Source organism: Lonchura striata, chromosome 1A (genome assembly GCF_050655825.1).
Source record: "Lonchura striata isolate lonStrDom1 chromosome 1A, ASM5065582v1, whole genome shotgun sequence".
In the NCBI taxonomy this organism is placed as follows: Eukaryota; Metazoa; Chordata; class Aves; order Passeriformes; family Estrildidae; genus Lonchura; species Lonchura striata.
In genome coordinates this window covers 69,630,769-69,650,954 of record NC_140741.1, presented here as the reverse complement: position 1 = coordinate 69,650,954, position 20,186 = coordinate 69,630,769, and the positions used below count along the sequence as shown (strand labels likewise).

General features: G+C 44.3%; 1 protein-coding gene across 7 annotated transcripts in view; it reads right to left on the bottom strand.

Annotated features, from left to right (window-relative positions):
• Positions 1 to 20,186, bottom strand: part of FRMD4A (FERM domain containing 4A) — a 356,355-nt gene that overhangs the window by 185,320 nt on the left and 150,849 nt on the right. Inside the window, exon 1 of one of the 7 annotated variants that reach the window (XM_085568669.1) lies at positions 11,638 to 11,859. The exons of the other annotated variants lie outside the window; for them this stretch is intronic. Coding sequence (XP_085424795.1) covers positions 11,638 to 11,730 — 93 coding nt within the window. The 5' untranslated portion in view covers positions 11,731 to 11,859. Of the gene's footprint in view, positions 1 to 11,637; positions 11,860 to 20,186 lie in introns of those variants that run through there. 7 annotated transcript variants of the gene reach the window in all.

Sequence of the window (20,186 nt, the reverse complement as noted above, 5' to 3'; positions counted from 1 at the left end):
CTAGACCTCAGTACAAACACTCCTCCAAGCACTGCTCCACCAAGATGAGGGGACAGAGAGCAAGCGCTTTCCCCAGGTACAGTACCTGGGACTACTCTGCTCCATCATGAAAAAGAGATGAAAAAGGGTACTCAGCTATGAGAACTGCCCCATTAAAGTGTCTGCCTTGGTCTAAAAGCAATGGAGATGTGTCCCAAATGCATCATTGCTATAACAATGAGGTTCTTATTCTGTGCACTAAGAAAAATGGTCTTTGGGAAGATTTATGTCTGAAGCCCACCAAAATCAACACTGAACACGGCAGTGGTCCAGTCAGACAAGAATCACTGCCTCTGTGAATCTGTTTGATTCCAAAATAGTGGGTTTGGTTTTGTCAGAGAGTGATTAAGATATGGGCAGGATAGCAAGAACGAAAGCTTATTTCTTCTTCTATGAAAATGTGATCGAGAGAGACATAAATCTCTGCCGTTATAAATTGGTGATGACCTAATGTTTATTCAAGCTCTGGTTGGGAAACTTGTCATGGGAAAGAAAAGCCCATGTAGATGGTATTCTGGGCTCTGTCCCTGTGTGACCAGACATGGTCAGTTCATTCCAGGATAAGAGAATGTGGACCTTTTCATGCTGGTATTTCTTGGCTTTGCAGGCTACGAACTGGGAGGGAGAGTTGGTGATTGCCTCCCCAGTGGGCAGTTGTTATGAAACAGAAACAACAGAAGGTTTCTCAGAGGCTGGTGCCCAGGGAATTTGAGGTCAGGCCTGCAGTCTCTCCTTGCAAAGTCCTGACCTCACAGGAGAGGGGCTGAGTGCAAGACTGAGGTGGTAGATACCCTTGGCTGCACAAGATGCCTGATTCATCTTCACATGATTCAGGGTGTCTGGATTTGTGAGTTTCCATCTGCAATTTCTCTAAAAGGCAGTGATTTCAGAAATGTGTTGCTCCCTTCCCTTTAAAATGGAGTTCTTTCACTCTGAGCCCCTAACATAGAAGACTCCTGGGGAAAAAGGTGCTGGTTTCAGAGAAAACACTAGTGCTGAGTGCTATAAGGGATGTTCAGAGACCCCATGGTATCTCTTGGCCTTTGCAAGAAAACATTTATGCTGCCTGCACCCTGGATCTGCTCTGGATCTTTCAGCAATTTCCCTTCCAGTCTAGGCTGGATAACAGCATTCATGGATTCATATGAAACAAAGCTCAGGAATGAAAAATTTTCCTAATACTTCAGTGACCCAGAGCCTGGCCAGCACCACAAAGTCTGCTGTGACTGATTGTCAGGAAAGGGGCTAGGTCATCCACTGGCATCAGCCTGATTATCTTTCCCCTGACTCCATTCTCCAGAAGCCAGAGGTTGGCTCCAAGGACACTTTAACCACTCCGGTGACAGATTGGATACATTGGAATGCACTAACATAACTGTGCTTTTAAAAATCACCATCCTCTGGTTTTATGACTCTTCCTGGCCAGGTTCCCACTTGCTTTAACTGAAGCAAACCCTTTTTCTCTTGCAGGAAACTGCCACTATTGGTGCATTTGAAAGTTTACAGGATGATACACAATGCCTGCATTACAACAAAGTCCAGCATGGAAAAAGGAAGCTTTCCAACATTTCAGAGTGGAAATCATGAAAATTAGAAAGCCTCCTCCCAGTCTCTGGTGTGGTTTGCAGGCATGAGTTGCGTGGAGAGATGCTGGAGAGGGAGGAAGGGGATGTGGATCTGCACTTCCAGCTAATGGGAGCCCTGAGGTTTGATCCTGCATCAAACACTCCCAGATTTGCAGGGTGTTGGCAGCTCACCTTGGCTTTTACCCTGAAAGCATCTTGGCTGCCAAGTGGGAGCAACAGCACTGCCTGGGTCTTGCAGGGGTCTGCAGAGAATCAATGTCTGCAGAGCCTTGTAATATGTAAAGTCCAATGTATTATAAGGAATAATTTTAAATTGTGGTGTAGGATTGCCAAAGTCCCCTCTTACAATAGCCTGTTTATCATATTGGCCTTGACAAATTTTCTTGGATTGTGTTTTCAAATATTGGGGACTCAAGGCTCTGCCCTCAGGCAACAGTAACAGCTTTGAAGTCAGCTCTGAGGAAAGGAGAACCTGTTAAATATTGGCAATTCTTTTTTTTTTTTTTTTTTTTTTTTTTTTTTTTTTTTTGTGAAAATCTGGACCTTTAATGAGGGTAAACTTTCTGTAGCGTTTTAGCCTTGATCGTCCTCCTTTCCCTGTCTGCAGGTGTATTAAGAGAAGACTGAAAGACAGAAAGTTATTTGATGCTAACCCCATTCAGCTTCCTAAGACACTCCAAAGCATCATGGATAATATTACAAGCCATGCAGGATAAATCTTGTAGTAAAGAGGTGTACTGTTCCTATGGAATCTATAGCAAATGGATTAATAAAAGCAAGATGTTGGAGAGCTTTTTTGAATTACTGTGGAGGACAAAAAGCACATTGACATTCTCCCCTCTGATTAGGGGCAATTTCTCATGGATACATCGATCAGGAGAGCTCACTGAGCATCCCACAGTGTTCTTACCCAGGCAAGCCTCAGTATCTTTTGCAGATATATTAAATACAGGGATTTATGCAGAGGAACTGACATGAGACACATATCTCTTTGAATGCCACATTAAATCTATCCTGAAAAGAAGGAGGGGCATTTGGAGAGGGTGCAGGTACAGGACCCAGTTCCTTTTGTACCTTCCCAGCTGCCCTGTTCTCAGGTGAGGTATCTGGCCCTTTATCAAGCCACTGGTGCAATCTCAATGGTCTACTCCTGGTGCCCACAGCCTGAAAACACACAAATATGGAACACTATTCCAGATATAGTCATGGATCTGTCCTTCAGAGCAACTTCAGACATTCCTCAGGGTGTCTGAAGACAGATGTCTCCAAAATAAAGAGTGAGCACCAAGACACCCCCTCCACCCCCCGCTTCCTTCGCCCCCAAAAGACTCAAACAGAATCTTTTAAAATTGAACAACTGTTTTTGTAGACACAGCCTCAAGGACAGAGGGCTGGGTGGAGCACAGGGCTCTGCTGCTTGGCACTTGCCCTGTGTCTGCCTGAGTCATGCAGTTAGAGTCATGGAATCATTAAGATTGGAAAAGACCTCTAAGATCATCGAGCCTAACTGCTAACCCAGAACTACTGTGTTCACCACAAAACCATGTCCACAAGTGCCATGTCCACAAGTCTTTGGAACACTTCCAGGGATTGTGGTTCCACCATTTCCCTGAGCCTGTTCCAGTGCCTGACCAACCTTTCAGTGAATAAATTTTTCCTAGTATCCAGTCTAAACCTACCCTGCTTCAACAATGCTGTTGACAAGAGCATGTATTGCTGCTCTTATGACACAAATTTTAGCCTTGGTGGGACTCAGGTGATTTTCTAGTGGTCCATAGCAATGAAGAAGCAGAATTATATAATATAAATTCATATTTTCTCCAGAGCATATTTTTGCATATTTTCTCAAATGCAAAACCCGTATATTTTGCAGTGCACATGCTCCGCTAGAATTCTCCTCCAAGGACAAGCAAGACTCCCACAGCTATGGTAGTGCAGGGCTTCCCAGGCCAACCCCTTGGCTGATAGCTGAAGATTCACAGAGCCATCTGAGCTGGGCTAGTCCAGATGCCTCATCAGGAGCTGTTCCCCAGGACTAAACACTCAGACAAGACACTGTGTTTATGTCCTGTAACTGGAAAGGCCAACTCGTCCCATGCAAAATTTTCTCTGAAGATATTGGGCTGTGTTGTCGCCAGAAGACATACATTACACTCTTTTCTTTGACTACTTAAGAATCCTAAAACAGCAATAAAAATTACTCCAGTTTCATGATGAACTTACAGATGTAAGCTGAATGAAGGCACAGTTGGAAGGAAGCTGACATGAGGAACACACATTAGTAAAAACAGCAATCCCTACCTTTAATCTCTCCTAGCTGAGTTTCTCCAAAACTCATCTCATCCTCCCTTTTGGGAGCTCATCTGTTGGGAGCTGGCAGGGTGGAAACTCCCTGTGGCAGGAACTTTTGAGTTAAGCCTGATTTGATTTGCACTTACAGAGATTTCTGTACTGAACAAAAATAGTAAAACTGTAGCATGGTACTTGTTCTGCACATAGATCCCCAAAGGGTAGATGCTTAATGCACCAACATTAATTGCAGGTTATCAGTCCTTAGAGACAGCCTAATCTGTGTTGATGCAAAACTTGGAGAGAAAATAGATATCCATGGTCTCACCTCATCAAGATAGTGGGAGTACTGGAAATTAAAATGATTTTCAACCTCAGTTAAGAAACTTGCTCACTTATTTCAAAGCATGCACAACCCTAATTGCACCTTCCAAATATATTCCAGAAATACAGCTGGAATGTAGCGTGTGTGCGGGTGACTAAGTGGCGTCATTTGCAGTCCATTATCTTGCCAGAAGCTTTTCATGTGGTATCTCTGGGAAGTGGAGACAAATTGCACTTCATGTCTGTGCAATTTGGAGAGTGTGAAACTTGGTCCCCAAAAAAAAAAGAAAAAAAAAATTAAAGCATAGGAATCATTCATACCCATTTTCTTGTGGAATGAAAGATCACTTTTTCTTTGAAGCCATTAGAAATTATTGAGACAATGAGGACAATATAAACTTTTCCAGGAAATTAGCTCAGCTCAGACAGAAAGTTTGGCCATGAGTTTGGAAACGTGTTGGAAATCTCAATCCAACTTTCTGAACTTGAGTCAGCAAAATAGGAACTGTTTGACTACCTACACAACACATTCCCTCTTGGTCAGAACAGCCTTTTCCATGATTTCCACCAGGCTGGCTGGGGAGCCCTGGTGCTTGTGAGCTTCACTGAAGTCACTGAGAGGCTTGTGTTGGTGTCTGGTCTGCACCAAAGAAGTATTTAGGGTGAAAATAGAAAAGATCTATGAAGAGTAAATATGCTACTCATCCACTGCTTTGTTTTGAATTTTTTTCCCCCAAACACTGTACATTATCTTGACTTAAATGGATGAAAAGACTGAAGAAGTTAAGAAGTGGAAAGTCCTTTCTACTTGATGCCTGAAAATGCTGTTGGTTCTGGAAATTGTTGAAGCAACATTCAAGCAATCCCTTGTACAGATCAGGAATTGATGAAGTCTGAAGACTTTCTATGTCTGGACTTTAAAATCCAGCTGAAGGCATGTCAAAGCCCTTCCAGGGACAGGTCCTGGCTAGAAGATGAGTTAGGACTAGGACTTTAGGTTGGGACAGGTTGGAAGGTATTTCAACCCCCCAGACTGCCACTTGCATTATCTATCATTGCCTCACTTTGCAAGAAGCTGAAGAAGCAGAACTGAAAAGCCCTTCCAGGAACCTTCAGTTTAGGGTGGTAAGTTCTTGCGTCCTGGGCTCCAGATTAACCTGCTACTAAACCATCACAGCTCTTTGTGTGAGCTTGGGGCTGCTGCTGGGAGTGTGTTCATGGTATCAGCTACCTGAAAAAGCCATTTGAGCAGCCTAGTTAGCCAAAAGGTTCCATGAAACACAGGAGTGTTTTCACCTCCTCTGAAGTTTTATAACTGGATTCACATATTCCCCCTTCCCTTCACTTGAATCCAAAATATTTGGCTCATTTCTGGCTCCCAACCTCTATCCCCGGCCTGCCCTTGCTTTGTCCCCTGGTCTTTCTGTTCCAGTGCTTGGCCAATGTGAAGGCAAAAAATGCCAATTTGCAATGAAAAAAGCTTTTTATTTTCTCATCAAAATAAGAATCTGAAGCACTGGAAATTTCAAAGCAGAACCTCTGCTTGTGAGGTCTCCAGGCCTTGAGAGTGTTCAATAATTCAATTAAGCTCCAATCATTTGAAAGCTAATTTGAGGAGTATCTTGGTTCAAAATTCTTCAGAGTTCACCAGTCACTATCCATTAGCCTCTGCCATGCTCTTACCTCTTGCACTGTTAACCTGCATGAATTTTGGGGGGATGAAGTCTGGCACAGCTCCTGATCCATTTTACAGAGAAGTCTGTTTTGATTTGTTACACCTTTTAGAAGTGTCACAAAATATTATAACTTCCAGACACCTGAGAGGTGCACTAAGCATTTATCTGTCTAGGTAGAGTTCAAATTAAACCAATTCCTCCAAAATACTTGTGAACAGGTCAGAAGAGATAAAGCTCAGATGAAGCAGATAAAATTGATGTTTCAGCAGTCACAAATGATTATATCAGAACATTACATAGGTGACAGCTTTGCTGCTTAAGATTAGCCATTTCTTAAATTTTTTTATACAATTGTTTGTCTTCAGGGACGATGAATAATTTTTTGTCACCTTGAGACTAAGGCAAGACAACAGGAGTTCCTTGCTTCAAGGTCTTTTTTCTTTCTTTGGTAACTTCTGCACTCAAATATCTACTGTTTGTTTGTTATCTATGATATCTGAGTAGCTCTGCTGTCACCTCAGCAGTCTATCAGATCAGTCATGATGCTGTCAAGGTAAGACACCCATCCAAAAATTTTCAGTGTAGGTGCTAAGCAAAGGTCTGCAGGACCATGCCAGTGTAAGAGATTTCAAGTAAATAGCATGAACTGGAAACATTAACTTCCCTCGGAGCACTCGCCCAGCCGTGGTGTCAGAGTGAGTGCTCACAGCATCACTCACAGAGTTTGCACCAAGGGTTGCACAGGCCAGGATCACTTCCCCATGAATGCTGCAAGGTCTGCCTGTTCCACCCCATTGGACCCTGCACTCCAGCCCTCACAGTGAGAGGTTTCTCACCACTCTGCTCTTGAATCCCTGCTGGAAAAATGGTTAGTAGCAAGCTGAATGCTGAATTATGCTTTGTCTACCAGAAAACCAGTAGCTCAGAATAATAAAAGTAATAAAAAAAAAATTAAAAAAAATTTGTACAGCAGCAAGACATATTGGAACTCTTTTGCTGGGTTTGCTTGGAGGCAATCTCCTCTCTTGCCAAAAGCAAAGGTCGCCATAAGCTGCAGAGTAGCGTGGGAAAACCTGCCTCAGAGCTGGCCTGCAGAGCAGAAAGACTGACTTTTTTTCAGCCCTGGGTTCTCTCTTCTCAAGAGAAATTTATTTATAGGAGGAATGACGTTTCCTGCCGCATTCTTAACGTGCTTGGATAAGAACATGGGAGCTTTGTCTTCTGCCATCTGTTTTCTATGGCAATAAATATCCATTTACGGATTTATCTTTGCCTGGTGTGTTTTAAAGTCATGATATGAGTGAGTGTTCATGGATATCCATTCAGAGAGGAAGTGTCATAGGTAAATAGCAGTCCCAGCTCCGTGCTGGTATAGATTTACATTTGTGTAATGGACAGTGGAGCTGTGGCTTGGGGCTTTGGCCACATTTTTAATCTTGACTTATCTTCTTTGGAAGCACAAGAAATAAAAAAGCAATCTGGACTAAATTCCTGCTGAACTGCAAGCATCCACTGACACAACTGGGCACGAGGCCTTTAATTTACCATAGCTGAGAACCAGGACCTAAAGCTGGGGCACAAACTGCAAAACCAATTTTAAATGGCTTTTCCAGCCAGACCTCTCCCAACTTGATTAGTTTCTTACAGCACTTCATTTTGCCTGGAGATAGCCTTCCTTTTTTACACAGCCTATGTAGTGGCAGGCTTTGAGCCTCAAAGGCAGAAGAAAGGGCAGACTTATTCCCTTTTAATACAAGAAAGCTACATGTTTTCTCTGGGCTTTCCAACTCAAAAAAAACAATGCCTTGTGTTTGTGGTGAGAAACATTCCCGTGGATGGAAAACAGCCAGTGAGGTCTGGAGAGGAGTAAATTGTGCTCTTCCTTACCAGTGCCTTGAAGCAGCAGAAAGAGATCTCTGGATGGTGCTTGGCATTTGTTAGACATTAGCAGGACTCAATTCATCTTGCTCTCGCACACATCCGCAGCACATGGATATAATAAACATAGCTGGGAGGCATAAACCATCTCACATCAATAATGCAAAGGCAGAAGGGACTGCATCTTTAATGTGCTGGGGGAGGAAAACCCAGAGAAGGAAGATCTGGTGGGGAGGATTAATGTTTCCTGTTTTTTGGGTTTTTTTTTTTTTTTTTTTTTTTTTTTTTTGTGTGAAGTGGGTATTGTCTTCTAACCAAGGTGTATGTGCTAGTTAAAGTAGAGCTGGCTGCAGTTGAAGGAATTATTAAATCAGACAAAAATGTGTTCAGGGGACCTCCTTTGCAGCCCCCCACAGTACTTTGACTGCCTTTGCAGTGAGTCCCAAAGGCAACCCCAAGTGGTGGTCAGGATGAAAACATCTCATGGACATCAGCATTGAATTAAATGAACCCAACTCATACCTCAGTCCTGTGACACAAATCACAGAGCTTAATTCTGCCCCAGCTGACATGCATGGTGGTCTCTGTGTCACACCTACCAATATTTAGCAATGCCCTTTTTCACTTAGACTTGTAAAAGCCTTTGTAAAGCCCTATCTTCTGCCATGCATTGCACAGATCTCTCACATCTCAGGCTTTGCATATGAAACATGCTCACTCAGGACTGTATTTTGGGCTCTTTCACTACTGCTGTGGGATTTTATGTACTCTGAGTTTTGAAACAGATTTTGGGTGGCTTCAGGACCCCAAGTACAGAGAATCTGCCCTGCCAGCTCTAGCTGGTGGGGGGTTCCAGGGAGAGAAAACACGATGCATCCTTCAGCCAGGCTGACCACAACCTCATGGGGCAGATGCCTGATAAGGCAGTTCTGTGATGAGGTAGAGAGAAAAGCAGCAAGGGCAGAGGCTCAGGACAAAAAAGAACTGATTTCAAAAATCATCCCATCAAATTCTCTGGCAACCCTTAAAGCAAGGCTCCAGCATTTGCCTGAGAAGTCTAAACCACCCCAACCTTAGGTCAAGAAGTGGGAAGGAGAGAAATAAACTGTGGATGTGAGTGAAAATAAAACAACACAACCCCCCTGACAATGTCATTTGGGCTGTGTGTGGAGCTGTTAAGTCTGTACACACTGTTAAGTCTCCTGCAGCGCTGGTCATCCTTATGCAGCTGTTCTGGCCTCCTCTATAAACACTAACATTCTCCAACACCTTCTTCTGAAGGTATTTCCATGCTCTGCCATGCTCCCTGCAAAGGGGTTATATCCTGCAAACACCCTGTGAGGGTGCTGCTGGTTTTTACACCTATCCATCACACAGAATAATGCTCAGAGCAAAGCAAAGGCTTGGGCAGCTGCTGTCGGGCAGGTCAGTGTGGGTAAGATGTTTCCAAAGGGGGATATGTGCATGCATGGAGGAGAGTGGTCTCACATTTTCTGCACTGTTATGTGTCTCTCAAATAGTGATAGAAAAAAGGGGGAATGGTTTTGAATCAAAAGAGAAGAGATTTAAATTAGATGTTAGGAAAAAATCCTTTACTGTGAGGGTGGCGAGGCACTGGCAGAGGTTGCCCAGAGATGTTGTGGATGCTCCATCCCTGAAAGTGTTCATGGCCAGGTTGCATACAGTCCTGAGAAACCTGGTGCAATGTGTGGCATCCTGCCAGAATGAGATGATGACCTTTAAGGTCCCTTCCAACCCAAACATTCTATATTTTTATGATTTGTCTCTGGACTACTCTGCCTCAGGGACAGTCTGCATAAAACCATGAGCCACTCCAGACAGGGAGGGACCCCCTGTGGCCATCAGCAGCAGAGGATGGTGGCCCTGCAGCAGCTGAGAGCTCACCCTGGATGCAAAATCATCTGCTACCTTGTGGGAAGTCACCTTGGAAGGGGACACCACACTCTGCCTCCCCACACTCGCAGGAGCAGCTGCAAACCACCAGATGCCAGCCCCAGTGCAGTGGCAGCAGTGCCAGGCAGGGAACAGGAACAAAATAAAACCTGACCCAAGGCAGGTTAAGGCATCAGGGCTGTCTGCCCTGGGCCCCCTCGGAACCAGCATCTTGAACCACAAAGCCCAAATTTACCAGGAGGGACATTTCTGAATGCTCTCCAAAGCAACAACCCACAATCAAATAATAGCAGACCAAAGCTGTGTGAATAATTGATTATCTTTGGTTTGCTTGACAGACTGGAAAGGCAAAGGAAATATTTTTCAGGTTGACACAAAGTTATTCTGTTTTCTCTTATGCCAAATGGAGGGGAAAGAAAAACAGACAACAAAAAGACTTTGCATTTAACCAAAACATTTTTCGAAAAACTTTTAATTTTTTGAGATTTTTCTTGTATTTCTTAAAAAAAAAAAGGAATTTGTCTAAATAAAATTACAATATTTTTGAAAGAAAAAATGCAGAAAAAAAAATTAAATTGGTTTGAAATGAACAAAGCAGATTTTTTTTTTTTTTTTGAGTGCAACAGACTTGAAGTAAACTCACAGGTGGCTGCAGCTGCAGCCAGACTGCTTTTCAGCAAAACAGATGCCTCAAGCAAAGGGTTTGCTCTGTCCTGGGTGAAAGGACCAACTCTGAGCCACGCTGAGCTTGTAGAGCTTCTACACTTGCCACCGTGAGTGCAGCACCCTTGCCCACCCGTGGGGCACTCAACCCAAATCCCCTGTGGGCAGGAATGAGCAGAGGGTGCCTGTTGCCTTGAGCCAACCACTGTTTTGGGATATCAGTAGTGGCAAGCTGGGCTCTGAGTGGGTGTGCAAGGTGTCCCCATCCCCTGGGGGGCTGTGCTGCCCCTGCCAGCTCTGTCAGAGGCAGCTCAGCAGGCAAAGGCAGCCTGAAAGCAGCTGGTGTGTGCCAGCTGTGCCCTCGGTGTGTGCCCAGCTCTGAGCTGAGCCCCTGTCCCAGGCAATGCCTCTTTGCCAGCCCATCAATCTGCAAAGTGCCAGGACCCCCTGGTTCCAGGGCACTGCTGCTGCCTGATGTGCTTCCAAGTAATCAATGACACTGTGGCAGCTTTCCTGGGAAGCCCTGCTATTCCTGCTGCAGCGTGAAAGCAGCAGCCTTGCCTTGGCTGTCCAGGGACAGTCCTGTGGTGTCACCTCAGCTAGCAGCAATTAGAGGGACTCAGTGCACAGCAGAACCCTCACTGCCACCAGTGCTTGCTGAATAGCTCAGCTGGGACAGACACTGGTGGGCATCTGCATCTCTGCTCACTTTCTCAGAGCCCTTCCATACCACCCTGAGCTTTCCTCTGGTGTCCACTATTTGACTATTATTATTATTATATTACTATTACTATTACTATTACTATTACTATTACTATTACTATTACTATTACTATTATTATTATTGTTATTGTTATTGTTATTATTTACTCGCCACTGCTACAGGTCAGTGCTGCCATATGCCATCACGCTCTCCCGGTGAGTGCTGAATATTTGAAACTAATTTTTTTTTTCAGAAATTATTACCCCCAACTATTGCCACAGAGTCTTCAACTAGTTACATTTGTTGTAGGTTATCTTACAGCTCCTTCTGGCACCAGTCTCCACTCCAAGATACCACACAGCCCCTGACAAATATTAATTCCCATTCATCAGCACACAGATCCCACCAAGAGTAATTCCTACCATGACACACACCAGTAGTAATTTCTTCACACCATGACATAATCCCCGTTAGCTCTGACTACTAACAGGGCAGACAACTGCTGTCAAATGGTACCCTCCTCATCCTCTGGGCATGCATTCAGGACAAAGAAATCATGGCTTACCCTTTCCACACTGCGTCTCCTCAGTGATCCATATGGTATTTTGAATAAAAGTCTTCGGGTCCTACCCGGAGTCACAGCTGTCTGTACTACCATAGTGCAGAGCTAACTCGTGTGTGTTTGTGTGTGAGAGAGAGAGAGTTCACAGCACACAGGCTTCCCTTGGAATAACTTACAGTCTCATCTAGATTTCCCAACTATCAAATAGCTGAGTGGGTTTTCACATCAGACCATATGAGTCAAGATGTGGCTTGTTTGAAAGAAGGAGGGGGGAAATGGGAAAAAAAAATTAAAAAAAGGAAACCCCAAGCCTTGTAACCTTAACAACATGCTTCAAGCAGCATATCTTTAGCTTCCTTCTGTTTCTCAGTGTAGTTTGCTCAGCAGGATTGCTGTGCCATAGAGGTGGAAGAATTAAGCTTCTAGGGAGAATGTTCCAAAGACGTCAAGCCCGCTTCTTGTTGCTACAGATGGTAACCAGGTCAGTTGTCTAATCAAAGCTCTATCTGAGTTATTATACGTTTTGCCATGTGACTGCAGACCCCTCTGGTTTGCTGTACAGTAGATCACATGTTCACCTTAAAAAGAATATCTGGTGTATCACCATCTGGTGCAGAGATTAGTGTTAATTCCTGGGCTCAGATATTCCTCCCTCCTGGACGCTGGAAAGCACAGAGCCAGAGCAGAGGGCTCGGCAGCTCCTCTGGGCTGCTCAGCTGAACTGATCCAGGCTCATGCAAAGGGACAGAGAGCAGGCAGCACCACTCACATCCACATCACTGAAAGTCTGAGGGGTGATGCCTGCAGCTTCTGTGTGTACTCACTCACTTAAAAAAATGATTATGTTATAGTCTGTGATTGTGAAGTGCTACTTTCACAAAGTCACTCTCAATGTCTCCTTTTATTTTTTTTTTTTCTCTTATAAAACCACATTAGAGGCTAGAAAAGTTTGAAACTTTATTTACACTCTAAATCATACACACATGCTTTGGAAAAGGGAAAAAATAGTTCCTCTTTTCACAGCCTTTCTAATAGACCAGGAGTTGTCCTAAAGCAGCCAGCCTGTGCTTTTATAGGAGAGTGTTTGGGTGTTGTGCTCATTTCCATACTCTGTTAGAGGTATTGGTTCACATGCAGTTTAGAGTTAATGTGGGCAAAGTGGGAGCTTCTCAACTCAGCAATTCTGTAGTGGTACTCTGAATTTGCCCAATAAAATGGAAAAGATGTTGGCCCATGTTCTTTTCCTTGAAGCAGTCTAGCTGGGAGAGCAAAAATCTGCTGAGTTGGAGAGCCAATCCCTTCCTCATGTATTGTTCTCATTTTAATGCAAAACTAAAAATATTTTGTTTTGATCCAAGTCCAAAAGCTGGGATAAAGGTGCTAGGGACATGACATTAAAGCAACCATTTAAAATGAAAAATGCTGAGCATATGTACATGCATTAAAACCAGTCAAAGAAAAAAAAAACCTGCAGCTTGATGTGGGAAACTATAACTATTAAAACAATTGGCCTTTGTTCATAATAAGTTCCATATGTTTCTTGCCAAAGAGAGTGAAAGAGACAGGAAAAGATGGAAATATCTTAAGCATGACTGACTTATATAGGTTCTTTGTGTGGAATAGGTGCACAGTTAGGGTCTTTGCTTCTTGTATTTTTTTTTTTTTAATGATTGTTAGTGTCCCCCTTGCTATCTCACAGCCTGCCTACCTCTTTTTGCCAAGCACAAAGTGGCTGGCCTTTCCCATGGGGAGCCTTTACCTGCATCAGCAGAGCCCCTGGGACCAGCTGCTGGAGAAAGAGGGCAAAGGTGGCAGCAATTAGCCTTGCTGGGAGCTTTTCCTGAGTGAGAGCTGAGTCAAGCCTGAGTCAGAACCTCGGGGTGAGTGTTTCACACAAGAGCAGAGTAGCAAAGGTGTCCCTGTTCACCCCATCTGAAGCTCTGGGTGCAGCTCCTGCCCATGCCAGCCCCCTTCCCCAGGAGCTCTCATATTCCTGCAGGCATGTTCTCCTTCATGCAGGTCCAGCTCATGGAAATAACAGCTCTGTAGATAAAAAATTATCCACTAGAGGGGACAAAGAGCCACTAGACACATGGAGATGTGTCTGCAAGCCATCAGGCTCTGGGACTAGGCACAGATAGTCCAGTGGTACCAGCATGGAACACCACACACTGATATTCTCCACAGGAGAAAGAGGAGCATTCATTCAGTCATTTCCACAAACCTCAAGTGTTTTTGCCTAGATTTTTAAGTCTTGCCAATGGAATGCAAATCTGTGTATTTCTCAAGGCAGCTGAATGATAATAAAAATACTCTTCTTTACAGGAAACATCTTGCACATGTGAAAAGTAGAAGAAATCCATCCATTTTTATGTTACTGGAATCAATTCCAATAAGATTCCCATATATCCCCCTGGGCCTGACTCCTTGCTCCCTCGCTGTGCTGCACCCCAGGCACAATTCTATGGGTACTTTCCATGTAAAACTGGAGACCTGGACCCACTATGACACTCTCTTCTGTTTCATTCCTCATGAATGAAACAGGTAGTATGAACCTGGAGAAAGGAAGCCGAACCTTAATCATCAGGACTCTGGAAACCATCCAGGAGGATGAGATGTTTGCTTTGTATTTTTTGTTCAAAGCATATTCGTAGGCAACTGTATAGGGCAGTCTACTAGAATTCATTTGATAGGTTGCCTAAAGGTAGTAATGTAAAACATGCTCCCATGAAAATCTTTCTAGCTGCTCCCAGAAGATGAGTTTGGGTGTTTGTGGCAGGCATAAGCACATCCAAGGGTACTTCAGCCCATCAAATTCTGAATTTGCCTCTGGAGATCTCCCTTTCCCATTTAGGTGGCTGCAGATGCAGATTGAGATGACCAGGCTCATCACTGAGCCTTCATTTAACTGCACTGTCTGCAGAGGCCATCTCCAACTGAACAGCACAGTAGGAAATAAATCTCCAAATATTCTTAGGGAGCATCCTGACCTTGCCTCCACAGACCCTCAGAAGGGACACGCTGTATTTACTAACTGCTGAAAGACAAAGCTCTTTAAAGCAGTGGATGTTTTTCAGTACTAATTGCAGGCTGCCAGGAACAGTGGCTTGTGGCAACAATGCATCAGAGGAAAGTAGAACCAATGGATTGCTCTTTGGACTAGATTTCTTTTTTGGTCTTTAATGAAAAGGAGAGTGGAACCATTTGCTGCTGCAAAGTGTGTCTTATATCTGCAACACAGGAGTCAAGTTTCAAGTCAGGGTACTCCCAGTGGAGATCAATGAATGGAAACCAGTGACAGCAATGGCACAGACTGAAATGCAGTAAGTGGTATGCATCAGATCTATCAATATGACATTGTATTGTAAAATTGAAAAGTCACTCAGTACAGAAAAATCCACTCAAATTCAGTATTCCATGAAGATACAATTATGGCAACAGTTTGAGGGGGAAATAAGGATAATTTGAAGCTCCTGGCAGTATTTTCCACCCTGGACAATATCTATGGTTTGTCAGCAGCAAAGCCAAATTCTTCCCTGGAGTCCTGATAGGGAAAGCACTTCTATTTGAGCTCTTTAGCATCTCCTATTAATCTTTGTGGGACTTCTTACTTCCCATTGTAAACAATCCTCCCTGGCTATTTTGTTGGAAAGATGAGAACAGAGCTTCCCCAGGGCTTTGGGGCTGCAAACCCTGCAGTGACTTAGCTTACATTTTATTGCACTCAGAATCAGACTGCAAAGGAAATTGCCTTGTTGGGAGTGAAAGATGTGCAGAGGTTGTCATTGCAAATCCAGCTTGCCTTTGATTTAAAAAAAGCTAAAGAATTTTCCAGTCTTACATGGTGTTTTACAGAGAAATGTTATGATCACTCTAGCCTGGGGAGGGATGTGGGAAAACACACTGGGTGCAGCTCCATTCCCATGTGAGTCCTTTCCATCAGAGCTGGCAATAACCCAGCAGCTCGCAGGGGTGAGAGAGAGAGAGGCTCTTTGTGGTCCCCAGCCACGGAAAGCCTGGGGGTTTGCCCTGTGTGTGGCAGGGCTGTGTCACATCAGGGGCCACATGCACCACCCTGTCCCTGTCTCCTCTGGGCAAGCAGACCATGAGGGTGCCTTTGCTGTGTGCAGCTTTGCAGGCTGAACATGAAGGCCAGCCCCACACTGGAACAGAGATTTGTGCTTTATTTCTTTCTGTTTTGGTGCTCTGGGTCATGCAGTGATCAAGCTGGTGTTGGACTACATGTGCAGCATGTCCATCACTTGTACCAGCAAAGGCCATGGGGAATTTGGGCTCCTGTCACAAATTTATATCGTGCTGCAGCACGGTTGCTAAACCACCTGCAGATAGTTCACAGATATGTTAGTGGGTCTGACTAGCATAAGCCCAATCAGAAACCCAGAACCAAGCCCTTCTGGACTCATACCTGATGCACGCTGCTGCAGGTTGACACAGGACATCATGTCAAGTGGTCCTAAATATCCTCATTCACTGGCATTCCAGCATAAATATCTGCATGGTTGATCATCAGCTGCCTTGGGTGTTGATGGGGAATGGGCAGAGCAGAGCCTGAAGCCTGGGATGTCACCTGCTGAGCCTGCACCCAGCCAGGCACTTAGACCCATCAGCTGCTGTGCCCAGCGAGCCAGCAAGTTCTTGGCTCAGCCCCTACTGAAAATCATGACACAGGTGTAGACACCCCAGGAAATATCTTCAGGAAAGAGGACAGAGCAACCTACACCCCTCCTCTCCCCCTCCTGCCACCAGGCAGGCTGTCCCAGAGCAGCCTCCATCCCACCTGCAGTTCTCTGCATCCTCTGTCCTCTCTGTGGTCCTGGCTGGGGAAAGTGGTCCTAGCCTTGGAGCACCCAGGCAGATGAGCTTCTGGAAAACCCTGTCTGGAACAGCAGCAGATAGCAAGCAGAGCCTCTGCTAGATGGAAGGACATTTCCCTTGGGTTGTAGTGTGCTGGCAGGTCAGTTCTTTTCCCACATAACTCACAGAGAGAGTAATTAATTAGGGAGGGAACTCGCCTGACCCCACTGCCCTGGAGACACGCCCCTGTAAACATCACGGAGGGATTGAAGGGGCCACCTCTGACTTCCAGGGCTAACATAAACACAGGAGGAGATATTTGGCAGCAATAGCACATTCCCACATGGAGCTGTGTGTGATGCACACACGAGCAGCCATGCTCTGAGCTGGGGGATGACTGTGCAATATTTCTGCTGGGGGTCTGCTCCAGAGCCTTTGCAAATCCTGGTGACTGCAATGAATGTATGAATACTTGGTGCATCTCACTATAAAATCTTAAAATGTGAGCAGGCTATTCCTGTGGAGTTCTTAGCGCTGCTGATTTGCTACAATTCCTGAAGAAATAGGGGTTTGCTCAGCATGGCATGGAAGGTACTCAGCCTTGAGCTTGATTTAGGTCTTAAACAGGATATGTGGCATATGGACTGTGTCAAACACTGTGAAGTTAATGCTTCTTTGTTCTGTGCAATTTTCTCTCTTTTAAAACTTCATCCTTGTTACACTGCTTTGATTAATCTTAATATATTGTGGGAAAGCATATGTGTCTGTGTAAGGGAAGGAGAGAGGGTTATGTTTCCCCAAGAGAAAGCCACATGAATAGCAGAGAGACCAACATGTCCCTAAAGAAAAGAGGGAAGTAGAAGACCCCTGAGAGATGTTACAAGGGTTTTTTTTTAAAACTTTGCCAGACCTGGTAAACAGCTTTTTAGGCAAATTATGTTTTGTAGCTGAGGTCTCACAGGCATGGAATAATTATGACTTTTCTCCAAGTGAGGAGGAAACTCTGCATCAAGCTGAAAGAGGAGCTGCTAACACTGGCAAAATACAAACCCTACTGGGTTGGTTTTTGTATGTATTTTTGGGACAGATGAAGAAATGTGAAAAGTTTGACTCTGGATCTTCAGTCTTGGAATCCTGGAGTCTCTTCTGTAATTCCTATCTGTTCATGCAACAGCCCACCCCAGTTGTAGGATACACCTGAAATGGCATTTACCTCTCCTAACTTTGGTCCCTTTATGTGAGCTTGTCACTTGGACTCCTTTTGTCATAGCTGGAAGGAAATGGGCACTTGAAGATGTGAGACACCAGACCTGCTTTAGCTGCTTATTTTACTGGGGGTTGAATGGAACCTGAAAGTGTCAATGTCTCCCCACCAATTATATAACAAACATGACAACTGGCCAATCTTTGTCTGCCTTGCCAGCTCTAAGAGGCTCTCCTCTGTCTCTTGGTGGCTGTGTTTAATTACCTTGTGTTTGCTAACATCCCTTCTGGCATTCATGCTCCCAGCTCTTCGATCTCACTGTCTCATCTCTGTGTGTTGCTCAGCATGACTGGCCAAGCCTAGGCTGCTCCACAGAGCTCTTCTGTTCCACAAAGGCTCTCTGAGGGTCAGCAGCACAACCTGACTCTCATGGAAGTGAGATGGGAGTTCTCTGCAGCTGATGGCATTGTGTGGAGGGCAGCAGCACAGCACTATGGCTTCTCTTCTGCTCCAGGACTGTCCATGGCGGCTGGATTACTGCGTGGGCTCAAAAAATGACTCAACAAACTCATAAAAGGACATCTACTGTGGGCTGCTCAATTTGAAGGTGCTACTTCTGCATCATAAAACTCTTGAGTAGAAGGAACTGGTTGTTGAAAGGTAACTGTGGGGATTGTGGGTATGCATTTACCCTCTTTTAGAGCTGTCTGTAGGGACCTGATGTTATCTGCTACTCAAGACATGATGCTGGGCTACATCATTCACTGGAAAGACCTGATGCTATTATTTTTAATTTCTCAGTTTCAGAAGTGTCTAAAGAAAACCTGAGGCAAGCTACCTAATTGGATCTCTTTAATGGCACAAGCCTGCTAAGCAACCTCAGCTTTTACTTCAGGTCAAGGGGCCTGATTCTGCTTCTCTTCTCTGCACTGCCATAACTCATGCTGACTCCTGTGGTGGAGGGTGAAGCTTTAAATCTCCTGCAAACTGAATACTGAGGAAAAACTAAGGGGATGCTGTTGTTGCCAGAGAGAAAGTCATTAGGAGCTGATTCAAAGAACCAATTTCTCAGATAAATAAACACATGGAAATGCCCATTATATTGCAGGGGGTGAGGTTAGCACTCACACTTCTGCATTATGTATGATTTGTGACTTCTTCAGGTACAAACTTGCTTCTTGCTCTTCGATTAGCAAGTCTTGGCAGCCTGGCACAGATACACAATTTATTGCTGTTGTAGAGGTTAATTGATCACTTTACATGTTGATAATGTCTTATTATTTCAATGGTTATTAAGAAAAATGTGATACAGGCACCAGAAGTCAATAGCAACTACAAGAATGTTTGTTTGATTACTGCAGGAGGGGGACTGCTGTGTGCAGGGCTCGTGGTGAAAATGGTGGTTGAAGCAAGTTCATACAACCATTTTCCTGCACTCTTCCTGCCTCCAGATTGTCCTCAGTTCCAGCTATGAGGATGGCTGCTCTTTACTAGTGTTGATGGCATGAGAAAATAGGAAGGTTAATGGTATAATTGCTCAAAGAATGGTCAATTTTCACACCTATCTTTGCCAGAGCATGCTAGGATTATATCCAAAGCCACACTTCATCCTTGGCATCAGAGATCTGTGAGACACTGATAGTAGGATTATTCTGCAGTTGTGTGGAGTCTTATACTCTGAAGGGAACAAATCACCAAACCAAGCCTCTGGAAGTTGTATTTCTACTCCTTTCTAAGTGGGAAGATGGAGGAGGAGTCTGCTTAAATAGCTCCATGTCCCTTTGTCTCAGCTTCTCCAATCTGTAACATGAAAAATTATCAATGCTGATTTTATTGTTGTTTCACTGTTATTAATAAAGAGCCAAGTCAACAAAATGCCTTTCTCTTCACAGCTTAGTTTTAAGAGCTGGAATCTGTGGGCAGTGGTAGCCACCACTCCAAGTCCTTACTGGGACATGATGGCCTTGTCCACCTCATAGTGCCACCCCTATTGCAAAGTCCACCAGGGAGCTCTGTCTCCTGTGGTGCCTCTGGCCAAGAGACCTTACCCTCATTTCAGACTCCTCAGTCTTAGCATTTGAGTCCCTCTCTCTGAAATATCCAGCTTTAGATCTGCCTGGATACAGGAACTTGACTCCCACTTTAATTCTAGTTCATCCCAGGTAATTTCTTTTGACTCTTGTTATCTTGGTGTTAACTCTGCCAGAACCTGACAACATGGGGAGGGAGAAGAGCAGCTGTTTCTCTGGGTGATGGAGGAGGCTGGAGCATGGCAAATCTGGACTGCTACATCCACCCAGGGCAAAGCAATCACAGCCCCTCCCCATGCCAGAAAGCCCTCACAAATTTAATTTCATAAGATACTCTCATATAGCCTATAGATATAGATATAGATATTTAAAATTTTATTTAAAATATTTTTATAGATCCATATATAGACATATATACATATACACATAAGTATATATTTTTCTGTGGAGTATGGTGGGAAGAAGCCTGAGGAGCCAGATGTGAAAATAGATGTTTACAGGAA